Here is a 22,003-nt window from a genome sequence, read left to right as displayed (position 1 = left end):
TATGCAGCAGGATATTTCACAAATAACGTTGCTTTATCTGACTTTCAAGTAACATTCATTATTAGCACTGGCATTTCCAGCAGCAGTATGAGTGACAGACAGGAACACTGCAGCATCAGAGCAAGCATTAAAGTGTGCAATCAGACATAGTCTGCATGGCACAGGTTTGAGAGGCTTACTTATTTCCAAGGCTGTGGCTGTTTATCATTTGACTGTAAAGCTTCATTCATCAGACGTGGCAGCTCACACTTCACTGAGAGGCGAGTGGACACTCCATTAATTACTGGCCTGTGGGAGTGATACTTAGCCATGCAAGATCGATGATTTTATGCTTCTTTTTTTTCTGAGCTGTGCCCATGTCTCGCTCCTTCTCAATCATTTAATTTCAGGCAAACACCAGCAGTTCAAGAGACCATGCGAGCGGTGCACAGAAACACTTTATCAGTTCACACCCCCCCCCCCCCCCCCACTCTGGGATTTAGGTTTGCTTCTGGTTTAGGTCAATGGAGTGAAAGTCTCATCTCTCTCTGCTGGAGCAGGGTAAGATCCCTATTTGAAATGAAGATTGGTACACAGCACACGGAGGCCTGAATTTTACCCTCACACCCCCGGGAGGTTCGGAGAACGGCATTTTCCATTAACCTTGGGCGGAATCGTACAAGTCTCAAAAAGGGCGGAAGTGCCAGTAAAATTCCGCCTTTCGTGTTAGGTTTGATGTACTTGTTCAGGGAGCCACAGAATGAATGGTTGGACAATCAAGAAAACACAGTTTGCTTCTTCATTGTGGCTCAACTTCGCTTATTAACTCTCGTGTTCCTCCTGATCCTAAGGGTGGCACAGTGGTTAGCACTGCTGCCTCACAGTGCCAGAGAACCGGGTTCAACTCTGACCTTGGGTGACTGTCCATGTGCCTTCTCCCCGTGTCTGCGTGGATTTCCTCCGAGTGATCTGGTTCCCTCCCACAGTCCAAAAGACATGCTGGTTAGGTGGAATCGACCATGCTAAATTTCCCCTTAATGTCCCATGTTACATTACCAACCTAATGTAGGTCAGTGGGGTAGGGTTATGGGGATAGGGCCAGAATGCCATGTTTTTTGGAAAGTCAGTGCGGACTTGATGGGCCAAATGGCCTCTTTCTACCTTGTGAGATTTTATGATTGCGACATGAGAAATGGGAGAGCTGAAGATTTTACCACAAAACTGACCCAGTGGGTTAAATTTATATACTTTTTTTAAAACTTCTATGAATTGCATGGGGTCAGCTTGGTGATCTTCCAATCTATCCGGTCAAGAGTATTTAGGCACCTTCTCATAGTGAACATTACCACCTCCCCATGCATGCAAAGGTTCCAGCATCCTACGGTCACTATTAGCCATGGTATATGCGCGGGGTTACAGGGTTAGGGCAGTGGGGGGAAGGGAGTGAGGTGGGCCTGGGTGAGAAGTACTTTTGGAGAGTTGGTACAGACTCGATGGGCCAAGTGGCCTCCTTCTGCAAAAACTGAATTGGATCAGCCATGTAAATGGCTTGGCTACCAGACCAGATCACATGCTGAGAATTCTTCTGTCAGTGGCTCACCCGATATGCCAAAATTGCTCAACCATCAGTAATGTGCAATTAGGAGGGCAATGGGGCAATCTCCACTTGCCTGAAATGAGTGCAGATCAGTCAAACTGCACAATGATATTCAAGACAAGGCTGGATCGATACCCCATCCACCAGATTAGAATCCAAAGAATCCTTACAGTGCAGAAGGAGGCCATTTGGCTCATTGAGCCTCACTGACTCTCCGACAGAGCTTCTCACCTAGGCACACAACCACGTCCCCTCACTGTCCTATCTGTGCAGCATTTACCATGGCTAATCCACCTAACCCACACATCTTTGGAGTGTGGGAGGAAACCAGAGCACGCGGACACAGGAAGAAGGTGCAAACTCCACAAACTCACTTAAGCCAGGAATTGAACTCAGGTCCCTGGCAGCATGGTGACACAGTGGCTAGTACTGCTGTCTTGCAACACCAGGGAGCTGGGTTCGATTCCTGGCTTGGGTCACTGTCAATTTGGAGTCTGCACATTCTCTTTGTTTCGACATGGGTTTCCTCCGGGTGCTCCAGTTTCCTCCTATTTGAAAGACATGCTCGTTAGATGGATTGGCCATGCTAAATTCTCCTTTAGTGTACCTCAACAGGCGCTGGAGTGTGGTAACTAGGAAATTCTCATAGTAATATTGCAATGTTAATGTAAGCCTACTTGTGACTCTAGGAAATAAACTAAAGTAAAAAAAAATCAGGCAGCAGTGCAATCCATTGTGCCACCAGGCTGCCCACTCTCTCTGCCACCTGTGCACCATGGTTGTGGGTACCATCTACAGATTCTCAACCAACATGCCAAATCCATGACCTCCCCCACTATTTCATTAAGACTCAGGAGAGATTGCTTTCCATTGCTTTGGTTCTGAAGTGGACTAAGCCGAGTGTCTGATTGGACCTCCTGTCTCATCATTGAATCCAGCAAGAGGAGGCGGCCATTTGGTTTATGCAGGCTCCTTCAAAGGTCCATAGCCACACAGTCTCATTCCTTTCCCTGGAAGAGCTGCCGATTTGCAGCTTTACAAGTACATCATCAAATTCCCTTTGCAATGTTACTATTAAATCTGCTTCCACGGTCTTTCCAAGCAGTGCATGGCAGAACACCGCAAGTGGCTGGAAAACACTGGGAACTCTGCTTTCGGGTCACAATGCAATTCCTCTCAACCCCCAAATATTTTTAAACTGCTTCAGTCCCACTGATAGCGTTTCAGTTTTCCTTCTTTAGAAGCTTATTTGAAACTGATTCACTCTCAATCTGCTCTGAATATGTGCATCTCTGGGCAACTGTTAAGCGTTGTGTGAAATTGACTTGAAATCCACTGGCTGGAGATCATATTTCCAAGTGTGGAGTTCAACCCAGGTTCAATTCTGGCCTGGATAACTGTTTGTGTGGAATCTGCATGTTTTCCCCATGTCTGCGTGGGTTTCCTCCGGGTGGTCCGATTTCCTCCCACACTCCAAAGATGTGCTGCTTAGGCAGATTGGCCATGTTAAATTGCCCCTTAATGTCCCAAGGTGTTTAAGTTCAATGAATTAGCCATGGGGAATGTGTGGACTTACGGGACTAGGGTGGTGGAGAGGGCCTGGGTGAGATACTCTGTCAGAGAGTCAGTGCAGACTCGATGGGCTGAAAAGCCTCTCTTCTGCACTACAGGGATTCTATGACAGTATTTGAAATGAATGGTGTTATTTCGGCATTTGACAAGGTCCCGCATGTGAGACTGATCAAGAAGGTAAGACTCCATGGGATTCGGGGCCATTTGGCAAATTGGATCCAAAATTGACTTAGAGGTAGGAGCAGAGGGTGATGGTTGAATGTCGTTTTTGTAACTGGCAGCCTGTGTCCAGTGGTGTACCACAGGGATCAGTACTGGGTCCTTGTTTCTGGTAGTGTACATTAATGATTCACATGTGAATATGGCAGTATGATCAGTAAGTTTGCAGATGACATGAAAATTGGTGGTGTGGAAAAACAATGAGGAGGATAGCCTTAGATTATGGGATGAAATGGATGGGATTGGTCAGATGGACAGAACAGTGGCAAATGAAATATCACCCTGAGGAGTGTGAGATGATGCATTTTGGAAGGACTAACAAGGCAAGGGAATAAACCATGAACAGCAGGATGCCTGTAAGTACAGAGAACCAGAGGGACCTTAGGTTGCGAATCCAAAGATCCCTGAAAGCAGCAGGACAGATAAGGTGATAAGGAACGCATATGGGATATTTACCTTTACTAGGTGAATATAAGAGTAAAGAGATTATGATGGAGCTGTAGAAATGCTCATTAGACCACAGCTGGAGTACTGTGAGCAGTTCTGGTCGCCACACTACAGAAAGGATGTGAGTGCCCTAGACAAGGTGCAGAGGAGATTTACCAAGCTATTGACTGGGCTAGAATGTTTCAGCTATGAAGAGACGCTGTTTAGGCTGGGGTTGTTTTCCTCAGAGCAGAGAAGGCTGAGGTGTACTAAATTATGAGGGGCGTAGATAGAAAGAAGCATTTCCACTTAGTAGAGGGGTCAATAACAAGTGGGCATTGATTTAAGTTAAGGGGCAGGAGATTTAGAGGGAATTTAAGGAAAACTTTTTCACCCGGGGTGGTGGGAATCTGGAACTCACTGCCTGAAAGAGTGGTAGAGGCAGGAACCCTCACAACATTTAAGAAGCATTTAGATGAACATTGAAACACTATCGCATACAAGTCTATGAACAAAGTGCTGGAAAATGGGATTGGAATAGTTAAGTGCTTGATGCCTGGCACAGACGTTATGGGCCGAAGGACTTCTTTCTAAAGTTTTTAAGTTTATTTATTAGTGTCACAAATAGGCTTATATTAACACTGCAATGAAGTTACTGTGAAAATCTCATAGTCACCACATTCCGGTACCTGTTTGGTCAGACGAGGGAGAATTTAGCCCGGTCAATGCAGCTAACCCGTACAGCTTTCAGATTGTGGGAGGAAACAGGAGCACCCAAAGGAAATCCACGCAGACACAGAGAGAACGTGCAAACTCCACACAGCAAGTGATCCAAGCTGGGAATTGAACCCAGGTCTCTGGTGACGTGAGGCAGCAATGCTAACCACTGTGCCACCCCTGATATGCTATAAAATCTAATTTATGTTGGAGTGGGGTGGGGGGGTTGGTGTGGAGGAGGGGTGATGTTTCTGAGACACACTAACAGGACATTGTAAATCAAACCTGTCTCCAGTGCCTTTCATAGATGTGAATATCTTGTGTGTGTGTGTGTGTGAATGGGGACAGCTCCTTCCTCTGGGTCACTGGTCCAATCAGGTGGAGGACAGGGCTGGGACTGGGAGGAGGCGAGAGGAAATAAAGCGACCTTATCACATTACACAGAGAGCGAGAGAGAGAGAGGTTTCAGAAAGTAAGAGAGAAAGGTAACAGAAGACCTTCCTGTTGGAACCCAGAGACGGGCGGTGGGGACAAGGATCTGGCCAGCAACTCGGTTTGGGAACTTCAGTTAACTGCTGGAGAGTTACTGTCATGTTTGGCTGGAGTTTTGTTTTTAAAGCTTTCATCCTTCACTCTCCTCTCCAAAAGAAAGAAACATTTGTAACCGCTCTCAGAATGAGATGCTCATGTTGCTGTTAGGAGAGAGACTGGGTGTTAAAATATTTAACTGTGCGGTGCAGTAACTCCCCCTCCCCTTTTGTGTGTGGCAGCCGGAGAGATTCCAGAGGCAACTGGTGTTTCCCCCCCCCGCAAGATGCCGAATGGACAGAGGAGGGTGACTTTCTGCGGAGCCGGCTTGTTGAGTTTGCTGTCTGCCCTGGCCGCGGCGGTGGCACTGGGCACTCCGTCCTGGGTACAGGGGGCACTGCTTTGCAAGACCGGAGCCCAACTCGTCAACGCGTCTGGCACAGAGCTGGAAAAATTCATCGGCCAGATAAAATACGGCATCTTCCACGGCCAGCGACTCCGGGAATGTGGTCTGGGAGGAAGGAGCTTTCAGATTACATGTGGGTACACTATCGTTTTATTTTAAGATTAACAGTCCTCAGAATCCATGTAAAATTTAGTGTAAATTCAGTGTAAAATTTTTGTAGCAATTCATCTACCCGTTTTTATGACATTAAAGTTTTAACGTTTGTTTATTGGTTACAAATTGGCTTATATTAACATTGCAATGAAGTTACTGTGAAATTCCACTACTCGCCACACTCCGGCGCCTGTTGGGGTCAATGCACCTCTTTCAGAATGTGGGAGGAAACCGGAGCACCCGGAGGAAGCCCACACAGACATGGGGAGAATGTGCAAACTCCGCACAGACAGTGACCCAAGCCAGGAATCAAACAAAGGACCCTGGTGCTAAGAGGCAGCAGTGCTAACCACTGTGCCACCATGCTGCCACTGTAGCAGAGAGAGTTGTGGCACGCAATGGCCAAAATACCAAGAAAAATTGCATGTTACCTTTTCCCATTTTGTCAGTATAGTGTGCACTGCCCTGTGGAGGAATCATGGGAGCATTAAAAAGTTACAGCACAGGAGGCCATTTGGCCCATCTTGTCCATGCCAACCTGAGGATTCTCAGGTGCCTTTTCTAATCCCACCTTCTTGCACCCATCCTGGGTGGCGCGGGTGAATGGGTTTCGATTCCCAGCTTGTGTCACTGTCTGTGTGGAACTTGCACGTTCTCCCTGTGTGTGTGTGTGGGTTTCCTTCAGGTGCTCCGGTTTTTTTCCCACGGTCCAAAAGACGCGCTGGTTAGGTGCATTGACCATGCTAAATTTTCCCTCAGCGTACCCGAACAGGCGCCGGAGTGTGGGGATTTTGACAGTAGTTTCATTGCAGTGTTAATGTAAGCCTACTTGTGACACTAACAAATAAACTGTAATAGTTTTTGCCAAGTGAGATGGAGGCGCAGAAGGAAAAGTCTAGTCACTCCTTGAGATTTCTTCCAAATTCAATGCACAATTTTGTAAGACCAGGGAGTCCAAAATGAAAGATTAAAGATAACTGAAGACATCTCAGTACAGCATGTAGGGGTGAGAATCACAGTTTTAACCATCAGGCCTTGTTTATGGACAACCTACCCAATGGCCAGTTGTTACCAGCCTCTGGAAAATTGGACAGCAGGTGATTGTCTGCTGATATCCGGGTATCAGTGGGGAAGGGGTTTCTGGGTTGTCTGGGTGGGGATATTGTGGAGTGTCATGGGGTCCACACAGGTGGCCGAGACACATAAGTTCTCCTAGGGGCCCCACGCTGTCCTATTGTTGTTGGTTACACAGCAGGAAGTATCAAATCTATCTGCACGGTCTCATCAGCTTTCTAAACTGTCTCACGTTGGTTTTCATCTCATGAGGAAATTGCGATGGTTACAATCACCATCTGGACCTGATTAGACATGATTTAAGGCCTTTGGATGGGTGACTTAGATAGCAGCCCAGAAATGCCTGTTAACATTGGAAGTGGTAGGACCAGGGGTGGCACAATGGCACAGTGGTTAACACAGTCACCTCACAATGCCAGGGACCCGCGTTTAATTCCCGCCTTGGGTAACTGTGTGGAGCTTGCATGTTTTCCCTGTGTCTGCGTGGGTTTCCTTTGGGTGCTCTGGTTTCTTCTCACAGTCCAAAGGTGTGCAGTTTAGGTGGATTGACCATGCTGAATTGCCATTTAGGGGGATTAGTGGGGTAAATATGTGGTGTTATGGGGATAGGCCTGGGTGGAATGCTGTGTCAGAGAGTTGGTGTAGACTCGATGGGCTGAAAGGCCTCCTTCTGCACTGTAAGAATTCTATGATTCCATGACTTTCCAGCAGGCAGTTAGCCCGGGCGAATTTTAACTAGCCACCCACTGGGTTTCTGCTGTTAAGGGTTACATCATTCACCCATCTCCCTGTCCCTAGTATTTGCCTGAATTCCATCAACACCACTTCATCCCACAGGTATGGCATTTTTGTTTCTCTAACCAATCATATCCATGTGACCTTTCCAAGTCAAATCACTGCTGAATTTTGTCGTGTGCACTTGTTCTCCTCAACCCCAAACCATTCCCCAGTCAATCCACCCCACTCCCCACTCCAACTGGCCCTAGTGACTCTGCATAAACTCATTAGCCCAGTCAGCGAGAATGGACTTTCACCTCCAAAATCTGATTTGTATGTAAAAATCTGTTGAATGTAAATTCCCATTTGGTCACCTTGTACTTTTCACTGTTGCGTAGATTTGAATTGGGTTAGAAAGACATTTGTTCTCAGAAAAGCGTTTTTCCTTTGCCACATTGTCTGCAATAAGTTAGCAATTCTGCTGTCAGCAAGGTCAAGGCATGGCTTTCCTTTGGATGAAAATATCCTTTTAAAAAATGCTTCATTGACATGTGTCCGAGTGCATCCGTTAAATTGGAGGAAAGGTTACAATAGAGTGTCATTACACAGTTCTGAATTCAGTACAGCGAGGTTACCAAATTGACTGTAGGATTGCATTGGAAATGCCAAGCAGATGTTCACAGGTCATCAAAATTCATATTACTCAGGAAAGCTATTCCCTTTGGAGCAATTTAATGCTCATTGCAATAAAGGCCATTAGGTTTGGAGGTGATGCAGAATTGGGCAGCTCACAGTCAAATCCTTCGGGCTTGTTTTTCACTGAAGGGATAGCTCCCCCTGAAATTTATGAATTGGTTAATTAAAGTCTCACAGGGAATCAGGGGTCACGCAGTTCATATTGTCCTCACCTCCCCCCACCCCGCCGATTTGATCAGGGCATTGTGAGCCAGTGGAACTGGGTGTTGTTGGCATTATTCTGAAAGATAATCAAATCAGCGGTCACTTTGTTTTGTAAACCTGGTAGTTAGCTGTGAGAACAAACTTATATTTACGTAGCCATATATCCCCAGGGTCATTTTGAATGGCAATCAATGCAGGTAACCATGGTGCCTGCATTGTTCACAGCAATGCCACTTAAGCAGTAACAAAATGGATATAAAAGTATACCTGTTTTTAATGGGAGGACTATTGGCCAGGATAACTCTTCAATCTTCTTCAAACAACAGCATTGGATCTTAAACATCCAAGGCAGCATTTTTGGTGTGATAAAAGTAAAAATAGAGTTTATTAGTCACAAGTAAGGCTTACATTAACACAGCAATGAAGTTGCTGTGAAAATCCCCTGGTCACTACACTCTGGCACCTGTTCGGGTACGCTGTGGGAGAATTTAGCACGGCCAACACACCTAATCAGCGCATCTTTCGGACTGCGGGAGGAAACCGGAGCACCTGGATGAAGTGGGGAGAATGTGCAGACTCCACACAGACAGACAGCCGAGGCCAGAATTGAACCCGGGTCCCTGTCATTGTGAGGCAGCAGTGCTGACCACTATGCCACCATGCCACCCCTATTTTTAATTTTAATTCAATTTATGTCAACATTGGATGTACCATTTGAAGATGGGAGCCAGGACTTGGTTATTTAATTAATGAATTAAAATGTTATTCCTTCACATCTAGTTTTGAACCATGCCTTGTTCATATGAATCAAAAAGGATGTTTTGATAAAACAGTATGTCGTCCATTTGTGTGAGCTTTTTTAAATTTCTTTTTTTTAATTCGGATGTGGGCATCTCTGACTGGGCCAACATTCATTCCCCATCCCTGAGGGCATTTAAGATTAAACCACATTGCTCTGGAGTCACATGTAGGCCAGACCAGGTAAGGATGGCAGATTTCCTTCCCTAAAGGACATTAGTGAACCAGATGGGTTTTTACAACCATCGGCGATGGTTTCATTAGACTTTTAATTCCAGATTTTTATTGAATTCAAATTTCACCATTGTGGGATCCAAACCAGGACATTACCCTGGGCCTCTGGATTACTAATACAGCAACAACACTACTGCATCACTGCCTCCCCACTTATAGAGTTTTGGCTGAGGGAATGTTACTTGTCGCAAAGACAATTGTTCCAGTCCAGGGACAGGGGTACACCTGAATATCTTTATTTTCTCACCACCTAACTGTAAGGAGAGGTGTTATGATTTTTGAAATAGGCTGTGGCCTCAATTTTTAGCGTAACAGCAAATTCACTTGAGAGTTAAATCAGAGGTATTGTTTACTCACACATCCAAATCTGGAGGGTGGTCACAACCTCATCCACGCACAAGCACACGATAAGAAAATAGGTAAGAGGTATTTTTGCAATGCTGATTAACTTAAAAGAAAAAGAACCAGAGATATGCATATCATTTCACATGATTGCCAAAGTCCAGAAAGTCGGAGTGTAGTGAGGGTTCCTTCATGAAGGAGTTACCGTTCAGACAGGTTGTTATGTATTTAAAAGGATTGCAGGTTGCTTTAAAAGCTGGTCACATGATTTGATGGTGATGTCATTAAGGTGGTGCCACTGGCTGCTGTTATACTTTCCATTTGTAATCGCTAGGCTATTAATCCAGAAACTCAGCTGGTGTTCTGGGGACCCAGGTTCGAATCCCATTCTGGCAGATGGTGTAATTTGAATTCAGTAAAAAATATCTGGAATTAATAATCTACTGATGACCATGAAACCATTGTCAGTTGTCGGAAAAATCCATCTGGTTCACTAATGTCCTTTAGGGAAGGAAATCTGCCATCCTTACCTGGTCTGGCCTACATGTGATTCCAGAGCCACGGCAATGTGGTTGACTTTCAATTGCCCTCTGACATGACCTAGCAAGCCACTCAGTTTCAAGGGCAACTAGGGGTGGGCAATAAGTGCTGAGCAGCCAGCAATGGCCATGTCCCTTGAATGAATTTTTAAAAATGTAGTGCAGAGATCATTTCTTCCAATAAAACCTTTTGTGTTCTAGTTTGAATCAATGTTTGCAAACCATGTCCTTCTACTTTTGTTAAAGCCCACAACCTCTAACATAGGAAATTACACGGTTTAACTAGTTGAGTTGCAGAATTCCTTTAGAGTTGATAGTCAAGATGAGGTTGGTATATGGAGACTTGGTCTGTTCGTCAGGCTATGGCAGGAACCTTCCATAGAAACAGGTTTTGAGGAGGCTTAGATTTGATGTAGGCTGCTGATCAGCCTGGAGTCCTGCTGTAGTGTTGGCAGGCTGGAGGTTAAACAGCAGACTGATTTATAAATCTAGGAATGTGATATTAAAACTTTCCAAAGGCAAGGGTTTGCGATGTTGCCCATTAATGATTCAGTTGCAGACTAACAAGCAGTTCCTATGCCTCTGGCATAGTCCACCTTAGGAGACAGATTGATGGCCATTGGTGCCTGTGCAGGCATAATGAGTTACAACGGCTCTCCCTTTGTTATAGGACCAGTTTGGCGAGGCAGATCCTTTGTGGCCTCGCAATGAGAGGTGTGAATTTCCACAACGGTGAGGGTTGAGCTTTCATCCTGTTAAAGCTGTTGGAAATTTCCTGATACTGTCACCAATTTATGAATCTTGTGACCTGTAGCAGCCATCTTTTGGTTCAGCAAAGTCCACTTTTTTAAATAAGGAAAAAATGGTAAGTTTGATTTAAGCAGATTATGATCATTTTCCATGTGTTGAGGACATGATATCATGACGATCACAATCTCCATTATTGTCTAACCTACTGACATTCTCCATTTGTGTATTATGCATGCAGTTAGTTAGTCACCTGTGAAGTTACAAACCTACTTATATTTTGGTTGAAAATAGTTATTTCAGAAAATGATGTTTGGAAAATAAAACTTCCTTAAAGCAGATGAGCAAAAATTATATTTAGTCAGCAGACTACTTTGGCCTGCCTTATTTTCAGTATCCTATTTTTTAAAATTCATTTGTGGGACATGGGCATCACTGGGGCTGGCCAGCATTTATTGCCAATCCCTAGTTGCCTGAGAGCAGTTGAGAGTCGACCATATTGCTGTGGATCTAGAGTCACATGTAGGCCAGACCAGGTAAGGACAGCAGATTTCCTTCCCTAAAGGAGTGAACCAGATGGGTTTTTCTGACAATGTTTCATGGTCATCAGTACATTCTTAATTTCAGATTTCTTTTATTGAATTCAAATTTCACCATCTTGGGATTGGAACCCAGGTCCATAAGATGTAGGAGTAGAATTAGCCTTTTGGCCCATCAAGTCTGCTCTGCCATCCAATCATGGCTGATATGATACTCATCCCCATTCTCCTGCCTAAACCCTAAACCCTTGATCCCCTTATTGATCAAGAACCTATCTATCTCTGTCTTAAATTCAGAAGAATGAGGGGAGACCTTATAGAAACATATATGATTATGAAGGGAATAGATAAGATAGAAGCAGGGAAGTTGTTTCCACTGGCAGGTGACCCTAGAACTAGGGGGCATAACCTCAAAATAAGGGGAAGCAGGATTGGGACTGAGTTGAGGAGGAACTTCTTCACACACACAGGGTTGTGAATCTGTGGAATTCCCTGCCCAGTGAAGCAGTTGAGGCTACCTCGTTGAATGTTTTTAAGGCAATGATAAGCAAATTTTTGAATAGTAAAGGAATTAAGGGTTATGGTGAGAGGGCAGGTAAGTGGAGCTGAGTCTACAAAAAGATCAGCCATGATCTTATTGAATGGCGGAGTGGGCTGGAGGTGTCAGATGCCTACTCCTGCTCTTAGTTCTTATGTTCTTAAAGATACTCAATGATCTGGCCTCCACAGCCCTCTGTAGCAATGAACCCTCTGGCTGAAGAAGGTTCTAACTCATTTCAGTGTTAAAGGAGCATCCCTTCACTCTGAGGTTGTGCCCCATCCCCAAAACATTAGCTGAATTTTTGGATTAGTAGTCTGGCGGCAATACCACTCGGCCATTGCCCCCCAACTCCCATTTTGTGTTCATTGGCACATTTAAATTCAGGCCAATTGTTCATTTATTTGCATAATGACATTTGATCAGACTGGCGCAGTTTGTGAAGAAGACTCAGACAAGTTCATTAAAAAAATTTAGGAAGCGTAGCTTTATTCGTGACAAGCAGATTGTCTGACACACTGTACAAACAGATGAAGTTGGCGTAATCCAATGATGATCGCTGTTCTAACAGTACTGTTACAAATGAGCTGTCACAAGGGCTATTTAAAAGCAAACTAATGAGAAATCAACATTATGTTGGGTAAGAGAACCAAAACTGCTCTAATGAGACTTCATGCAATAGAAAAATGGCCCTTCACAAGTTTGCAAAAAATATTTTCAATCTTTGACTGAATCTCATTCAGTGAAACCACTGTGAATAATAATTTTAATCACTGTTACAGAACTTGGGGGTGATTCTCCCATCCTGCTGTGCTAATAAATCCGCGCAGCAGGTCAGGAGATTTCATCAGGATTGGATTAGCGCGATCCGCGCCAATCGTGTCCCCCGCCCCCACTCAGAGTGGTTCACTCCAAAGGGGTCTAGAGTAGTTCTTCACTTACAGGGAACTAGCAACTCCCCAGAGGGCTGGGCAGCAGGGCAGGTTGCCCCCTGGGCATTGGCACCTTGGCAGTGCCAGCCTGGGACATCCTGGCACTGCCCAAGGGACAAAGTGCAAATGCCCAGGGGGCACCTTGGCTCTGCCCATCGGACATGGAGCAGTGCCAAGGAGGTGGGCCATGTGGTGGGGTGGGGGGGTGTGTGCAGGATACTATGGGGTGCAGCTTGGTGAGGTGATTGGTGGGGGTGGAGGTGTCCCACTGCCACTCTGCAGACAAGGTCAGTGAGGGAAGGGGGAAGGCCAGCGATCGGGGTGGGATTGAGGGTGGGGTTGGGAATGCAGCAGGGGGGATGGGTTGGCGGGGTCAGGGAGGGGAATTAGGATGGCCTCTCCAGCAGAAATTGGCCCAGCCCACTGATTTCCAGTGTGATTTACGCTAGTGCACAGAGTGTGGGAGACTCATTTTGAAAGCCCCCCTGAAAAAAACCAGTGTAACTTCAGTTTTTACGCAAATCCAACACTTAGAAATTTTTGGGGAGAATTGCCCCCCTTTAGGTTCGAACTGTCACAAGTAATGAAGGAAATTTTGTGAGGTAATTTTAACTTTGGTGATGGTGTGAAATGTTAATTTTGGACTGGTTAAATATCCTGTCTGTATTCTGTCCTATTAACATTGAAAAAAAATTGTGAGTTCTATGTAAGACCATAAGACATAGGAGCAGAATTAGGCCATTCAGCCCATCGAGTCTGGTCTACCATTCGATCATGGCTGATATGGTTTTCATTCCCATTCTCCTGCCTTCTCCCCATAACCCTTGATCCTCTTATTGATCAAGAACCTATCTATCTCTGTCTTAAAGACACTCAATGACTTGGCCTCCACAGCTCTCTGTGGCAATGAGATCCACAGATCCACCACCCTCTGCTGAAGAAATCCCTCCTCATCTCAGTTTTAAAGGATTGCCCCTTTATTTTGAGGCTGTGCGCTCAGATCCTAGTCTCACCCACTAATAGCATATAATCACCCATTATATACTAAATGCATCAAATAGGCGACAATTTCCATGTCACCCAACTTACACTGTGATTCAATGTTAAAATTATCACCAATGTAGAACCATAAGACGATTACAACACAGAAGGAGGCCATTTGGCCCATCATATCCCTGCTGGCTCTTTGATCCAGTTCCTCTGCCCAACCCTTTCCCCATTGTCCTGCAAATTTTTTATTTCTTTTCAGGTAATTACCCTCCCCAAAATCTCCTCAAGAGATAACTGAACTTTTTCATGAGCACGTAGTCGCAAAGGAAGTAGATGATTTCTTCGGAAATCCAAAGCAGGGTTAATCCTATTCCTCTCTCTGCAGACCTGCTGAGTTTTTCTGTTTCTAGTTTATATTAGATGGTATTAGAATTGGTGTCATCATCAATTCCTCCACCGTCTGCCCACGGAAGAACCGGCTTGTTTCCTTCCTGCGTAACGTAGCCAAGGTCTCCCCACCGTCCTCCCCTGTCCTCCTCCCCAGGAAAAGCAAAGAATGAATAATGTAGAATGTGGTATGTGATGTGGCATTGTGGCAATGGCAGCGTATCCGGTGATCCCTGTGACCAGCTTTTAAATGTGAGCTCAGGAACACAATACCCAAAATTAATTCCGCCCCCCCCAACCCCACAAACACCTGAGCGATGCTATTTTTGAAAAAAAAATGCAAATGGTCTAATTGGCTAGGAGCTCTGTGCCCAATGAGAACCCTTGATGAAGAGTGCACGCATCTCCTGAGATATGAAAGAAAGCAGTCTCGTGCAGCAAGGTAGGACCAGCTCTCACGCTGGTTCTGGTAGGCCCAAAAGATTTGTTAAATAAAACCATTGCCAATAAAATTATTTGGGCACCCGTGGTGAACCTGACAGCCGTGCACAATAAAAGCGCTTGAACTTGTCCAAGAAACCTGAAGAACTTTCAGCTCTAGAAGAAACAAAGAACACAGAACAGTACAGCACGGAACAGGCCCTTTGGCCCTCCAAGCCTGCGCCACTCGTGCGCCCAACTAGACCATTCGTTTGTATCCCTCCATTCCCAGTCTGTCCATGTGGCTATCTGGATAAGTCGTAAACGATCCCAGCGTGTCTGCCTCACCCACCTTGCTTGGCAGTGCATTCCAGGCCCTCACCACCCTCTGTGTAAAATATGTTCCCCTAACATCTGCGTTGAACCTTGCCCCCCTCACCTTGAACTTGTGACCCCTTCTGGTGACCTCTGGTCCATGTCAGCCCTTTAACAGCTCCCCAAGGAGCTATGGAATTGGTGTTGGATGCCTTCCCCATTCCTTCCCCTTAATTCCCCCACCCCGACTACCCCATTGAGAATCCAAAACTGTCCAGAGGGGTCAGGATGCTGACAAATCTCTATGGAGACTGCAATTTTCAATGCCCCACCCACACAGGACCTCAACCCTGCTGGCAATTAATTTGTTGTATTCATTTGTGGGATGTGGGTGTCGCTGTCTGGCCAACATTTATTGCCCATTCCTAGTTGCCCAAGGGCAGTTGTAACTCAACCACATTGCTGTGGCTCTGGAGTCGCATGTAGGCCAGGCCGGGTAAAGATGGCAGATTTCCTTCCCTAAAGGACATTAATTCATTAAAGGACATTAGTGTTACCTACAATTGGTTTCTGGGTCATTAGTAGATTCTTAATTCCAGATATTTTTTATTGAATTCAAATACCACCATCTGCCGTGGCAGGATTCGAACCGGCTGCCCAGAACACTTGCTGAGCTTCTGAATTAATAGTCTAGCAATAATACTATCGCCTCTCCATCCAGCCCCCCCATCTCTGTCAGCTGCCTGAGGGAAACAATGAAGGGAGGGGCAGCATGGGGGCACAGTGGTTAGAACCGCTGCCTCACAGCGCCAGGGTCCTGGGCTCGACTCCCAGCTTGGGTTGCTGGCTGCGTGGAGCTTGCACGTTCTCCCCGTGTCTGTGGGGGTTTCCTCCGGGTGATCCAGTTTCCTCCCACAGATGTGCAGGTTAGGTAGATTGGCCATGAGAAATCGCCCATTAATGTCAGGGGGATTAACAGGGTAAATAAATGGGGTTACAGGGATAGGGCCTGGGTGCGATCATTGTAGGTGCAGGCTCGATGGGCCAAATGGCCTCCTTCTGCACTGTCGGGATTCTCTGATTCTCTGGGGAGAGGCAAAATATTTGGGATTCCTCCAACAATTCCTGCACACTTTGGGATGGGAGATTACAGAACAGAATTACCTTCCGATTAAGCCTCCAATTAGGAGGCTCCTCCACAAAAAAGGAGCAATAAGTCAATCAGACAAGAAGAGAAATTGCAAGCTGTCTATAACACACTTTCACTTAGAAAAAATGTCGTTAAGGAAAAGCGAGCAGTTTGTGTCAGTTTCCAGGTCATTGGTTCATTACAAAGGCCAACAGCGAGCAAGGGAAAGGCTGCAGTTTTCTCTAAACGTAGGTTCCAGATTTATATTAACAAATAAATTAAGGATACAAAGTGACATTTAAATTCCTGCATGTGTCAGACTCCTTTTTATTGTCTCGAGGCAGAAGCATTATTAATACTTCACATATGTGTTGTGTCTGTCTGTCCCATACGGACAAGTATCCCTACATACGGTCATGCAAAAGCTTGATTTAATTGCAGAAATAAAATGATGGGCGATTGTATAAAACAGCAAACTGAAAAGCTGGGAAAAAAAACTCAGAAGGCGTGGTCACATCGGCAGCCAGAGAAACAGCGTTGACGGGAGGTATTTTGCCATTTTGTTTTGGCAAAGTGTTATCTCAGATGGGAAAATGTGGTGGGTTTTGGTTGGGGGGGGGCGGAGACAGGATATTTTCTGGCTGTGGTGCCAGCTTTCCTGACTTATTTTTAGGCACTTTGTCAAAAGAAATCCAAGGAGCACAGGTTTAAGGTGCATGGGGCAAGGTTTAAAGGAGATGTGTGAGGCAAGTTTTTTTTACACAGAGGGTGGTGGGTGCCTGGAACCCGCTGCTGGGGGAAGTAGTGGAAGCAGATACGATAGTGAATTTTAAAGGGGTATCTGGACAAGTACACGAATAGGATGGGAATGGAGGGATTTGGTCTCCGGAAGGGTAGGGGATTTTAGTTCAGTCGGGCAGTGTGGTTCATGCAGACTTGGAAGGCCAAAAGGCCTGTTCCTGATGTTGTAATTTTCTTTGTTCTTTATTCTTTGGGTGGGCACACTGGGGACAGCTGGGTGGGGAAATCTTGGGTTCATGTCGCACTATCTGTAACCCCCATGACTTGCCTGGGTTTGCAAAACCTCACTTACTGTACTGTCTGGAGACTATACACATCTCTTTACCCTGTGCTTAATGCCCCTTCCTCTCACATTGTTGGCCTCTTTAAGACTTGAATAGCAGGTTAGTTGTAAAGTCTCACATTCTAATCAGTAATCTGTAAACAGTCTGTGCTGTTATATGCTCTGTCTGAGGCCAGAACTCTCCATTCACCTGACAAAAGGGCAAACCCCAAAAGCTTGCGAGTTTACTATCAAATAAATCGATTGGACTTAAACCTGATGTTGTCAGACTTCTTACTGGGGAAGTCCCACCAGGGTAAAATCTGTTTCAAGACTCCTGCTCAAATCTCTGCCCCGATCACTGTTCCTGCCCACCAAAAACAGGAGTGGAAAATCATTCCCAAAGTTTTGAGTTGCGAATGAAACATCAACTCCGTTTCTCTCTCCGCAGAGTATTCCCACGCCCAGGTATTTCCAGCATTTTATGTTTTTGTTTCAGATGTCCAGCATCCACAGTATTTTGCTTTTCTTCCTGAAAAGCCCAGGCTTGAGTTACGGTCTGTGCTGGATTTACTAAGGATTATCCATTGGAGAGCTATAGTGAACACTGTTGTCCCTGGGTTAGGGAGAAGGATCATTCCCATGCCAGGTTCCTATTCTTTTTATTCATTCGTGGGACATGGGTGGCATTTGCCAGGCCAGCATTTATTGCCCATCCTTAGTTGCCCTTGAGAAGGTGGTGGTGAGCTGCCTTCTTGAATCGCTGGAGTCCATATGCTGTGGGTTGACCCACAATGCCGTTAGGGAGGGAATTCCAGGATTTTGACCCAGCGACTGCAAAGGAATGGCGATATATTTCCAAGTCAGGATGGTGAGTGGCTTGGAGGGGAACTTGTGTTCCCATTTACCTGCTTTGTCCTTCTAGATGGAAGTGGTCGTGGGTTTGGAAGGTGAGGATCTTTGGTGAATTGTTATTCTTGCTGATAAGCATGTCTTTATGCACCTCACATGTGAATGGGACATGGAATGATGTCGTCATGGTTACATAGCTGGCAGAAGTATGGTCCATTGGTACACACAGAAGGCCCATTTCCTTGTTATTTACAATCCTCAGTGGATCTTAGAACATAAGGAATAGGAGCAGGAGTAGGCCATCTAGCCCTTCAAGCCTGCCCCGCCATTCAATAAGATCATGGCTGATCTGTCGTGGCTCAGTTCCACATTCCCGCCCTCTCCCCATAACCCTTAATCCCCTCGCTTATCAAAAACCCATCAACCCGCGTCTTAAAAATATTTAGCGAGGCAGCCTCCACCACTTCAACGGGCAGAGAATTCCAGAGATTCACCACCCTTTGAGTGAAGAAGTTCCTCCTCAACTCCGTTCTAAACCACCCCCCCTTTATCTTGAGGCTGTGCCCCCCAGTCCTACTGTCCTTTCTGAGCGGGAAGAGTCTCTCCACCTCTATCCTATCCATCCCATTCATCATCTTATATGTCTCAATGAGATCTCCCCTCATTCTTCTAAACTCTAACGAGTACAAGCCTAGTTTATTCAGCCTCTCCTCATAGTTCAACCCCCTCAACTCCGGTATCAGCCTAGTAAACCTCCTCTGCACTCCCTCCAAGGCCAAAATATCCTTGCGTAAGTGCGGCGACCAAAACTGCACTTAGAGTGATCATAGGCCTCGAATCCATGTCTGCAAGGTGCTAACTAAATTAGGCATGTCTTTGCATCGTATATTTTACCAGTATAGCTCAGTTGGCTGGATGGCTGGTTAGTGATACAGAGCAACGTCAGTAGTGGGGGTTCAATTCCCGTACTGACTGAGGTTATTCATAAATGCTCCACCTTCTCAACCTTGCCCCCTATCCTGAGGTGTGGTAATTCTCAGGTTAAATTACAGCCTATGGTCATCTGGAACTATAGTGACTTTTTCTTTTACTATATTTTTATGAGATATGAAGAAAGGATCAGGAGACAGGGTCACATGACTTGCCAGCTGTGCCCAAAATTGTGAGAGTTTTGAAGTGTTTTGTTCCCCTAGGTTTCTGCTCAAACGCATTTGCTTGTCTTGAACTCTGTCCCATAGAACCCTACAGTGCAGAAATAGGCCCTTCGGCCCATCGGGTCTGCACTGAACATAATCCCACCCAGGCCCTACCCCCCCCCCATACCCCTACATATTATACCCACTAATCTCTCTAACCTACGCATCCCGAAGGGGCAATTTCTTAGCACAGCCAATCAACCTAACCTACACATCTTTGGACTGTGGGAGGAAACCGGAGTACCCAGAGGAAACCCACGCAGACACAAGGAGAATGTGCAAACTCCACACAGACAGTGACCTGAGCCAGGAATCGAACCCAGGACCCTGCAGCTGTGAAGCAGCAGTGCTAACCACTGTGTTACTGTGCCGCCCCATGCTATTTTGAACAAGCAGTGTAATCAAGCAGTGCTTTGAAGTCATTGATTTTCCAAAGCCTTTGCTTTAGAACATAGAACATAGAACATAGAACACTACAGCACAAACAGGCCCTTCGGCCCACAAGTTGCGCCGACCACATCACCTACCAACCTACAGACCTATCTATAACCCTCAATCTCATTAAACCCCATATACTCATCCAGAAGTCTTTTAAAAGACCCCAGCGAGTTCGCCTCCACCACCACTGACGGCAGCCGATTCCATTCACTCACCACCCTCTGAGTGAAAAACTTACCCCTAACATCACTTCTGAACCTCCCTCCCCGCACCTTAAATCTGTGTCCTCTCGTAGCGACCATTTCAAACCGGGGAAATAGCCTCTGAGAGTCCACCCTATCTATTCCTCTCAACATTTTGTAAACTTCTATCAGGTCGCCTCTCAACCTTCGTCTCTCCAGGGAAAAGAGTCCCAGCTCCCTCAACCTAACTTCATAAGGCATGCCTCCCAGTCCAGGCAACATCCTTGTAAATCTCCTCTGCACCCTTTCAATAGCTTCTACATCTTTCCTATAGTGAGGCGACCAGAACTGCGCACAATACTCCAAATGAGGCCTGACAAGGGTCTTATAAAGTTCCAGCATTACCTCCCGACTCCTAAACTCAATCCCTCGATTAATGAAGGCCAGTACACCATACGCCTTCTTGACCACCTCCTCCACCTGCGAGGCCGATTTAAGAGTCCTGTGGACCCGGACCCCAAGATCCTTCTGCTCCTCAACACTACTCAGACTTCTGCCCTTAATAGTGTACTCGTTCATCCCGTTGGTTCTGCCAAAATGGACGACAACACATTTATCCGCGTTGAAGTCCATCTGCCACTTCTCCGCCCAGTCCTGCATCCTATCTATGTCCTGCTGCAACTTTTGCCATCCTTCCAGATCATCCACAACACCACCGACCTTCGTGTCATCAGCGAACTTACTTACCCATCCCTCCACTTCCTCATCCAGGTCATTTATGAAAATGACAAACAACAAGGGTCCCAGAACAGATCCTTGAGGCACTCCGCTGGTGACTGACCTCCATTCAGAAAAAGCCCCATCCACAACCACTCTCTGCCTTCTGCAGGCAAGCCAGTTCTGGATCCACAAGGCCAAAGGCCCTTGGATCCCATGCCCTCTCACCTTCTCAAGAAGTCTTGCATGGGGGACCTTATCAAACGCCTTGCTGAAGTCCATGTACACTACGTCCACGGCACTTCCTTCGTCAATGTGTTCAGTCACATTATCGAAGAACTCAACTAGGCTTGTAAGGCACGACCTGCCCTTGACAAATCCATGCTGACTATTCCTGATCATGTCAAACCTCTCCAAATGTTTGTAAATCTTGTCCCTCAGAAGCCTCTCCATCAGCTTACCAACCACTGAGGTCAGACTCACCGGTCGGTAATTTCCCGGGCTATCTCTGTTCCCTTTCTTAAAAATAGGAACTACATCCGCAATCCTCCAATCCTCTGGAACCTCTCCCGTCTCCATTGACGACGCAAAGATCATCGCCAGGGGCTCTGCAATCTCTTCCCTTGCCTCCCACAGTATCCTGGGGTACATCCCATCTGGTCCCGGCGACTTATCTACCTTGATAGAATTCAAAAGTTCCAACACATCCTCCTCCTTAATATTCACGTACTCAATCCTTTCCATCTGCTGCAAATCCATAACAAAATCTCCCAGATCGGCTTCCACCGTGAATACTGAGGCGAAGTACTCGTTAAGCACCTCCGCCATTTCTTCTGGTTCCACACAAACCTTTCCCCCCTCACCTTTTATCGGTCCTATCCCTTCTCTTCTTATCCTTTTACCTTTCACATATTTATAGAAGGCCTTGGGATTCTCCTTAATCTTACTCGCCAAGGTCTTCTCATGGCCCCTTCTGGCTCTCCTAATTTCCCTTTTAAGTTCCTTTTTTGATACATTAAGAGTGGCAACTTGGAAAAGTTTGATTTAAGCAGCAGAACATGGTGCTATTACAAAAATACGCACCTTAAATCATAGCATTCACCAGCACCTGTAAGTAACCTGAATTAAGTAACTGAAAATCATTTCTGAACAATATGCTAGTGCAAATCCAGCCACAGTTTTCTGATGCTTAGTAATTTCTTTTAATTCAAAACTTCTCTCAAAACACACTACAGGTTATTTATCATGGAATCCCTACAGTGCAGAAGAGGTCATTCGGCCCATCGAGTCTGCACCAACTCTCTGACAGAATACCTTACCCAGACTCTCTCCCCTGCTCTTTCCAAATGGTGACAGG

General features: G+C 45.8%; 1 protein-coding gene across 1 annotated transcript in view; it reads left to right on the top strand.

Annotated features, from left to right (window-relative positions):
- The first annotated feature begins 5,324 nt into the window (after window positions 1-5,324).
- The window catches only part of clrn1 (clarin 1), a 28,048-nt gene continuing 11,369 nt past the window's right edge, over window positions 5,325-22,003 (top strand). Inside the window, exon 1 of the mRNA XM_080186520.1 lies at window positions 5,325-5,577. Within this exon, the coding sequence (XP_080042646.1) occupies window positions 5,325-5,577 (253 nt within the window). The remainder of the gene's footprint in view (window positions 5,578-22,003) is intronic.

This window comes from Carcharhinus amblyrhynchos, chromosome 3, assembly GCF_965287045.1.
Source record: "Carcharhinus amblyrhynchos chromosome 3, sCarAmb.v2.hapA, whole genome shotgun sequence".
In the NCBI taxonomy this organism is placed as follows: domain Eukaryota; kingdom Metazoa; phylum Chordata; class Chondrichthyes; order Carcharhiniformes; family Carcharhinidae; genus Carcharhinus; species Carcharhinus amblyrhynchos.
Note: the sequence above shows the minus strand (reverse complement) of the source record. Positions and strands in the feature narration are given on the sequence as shown.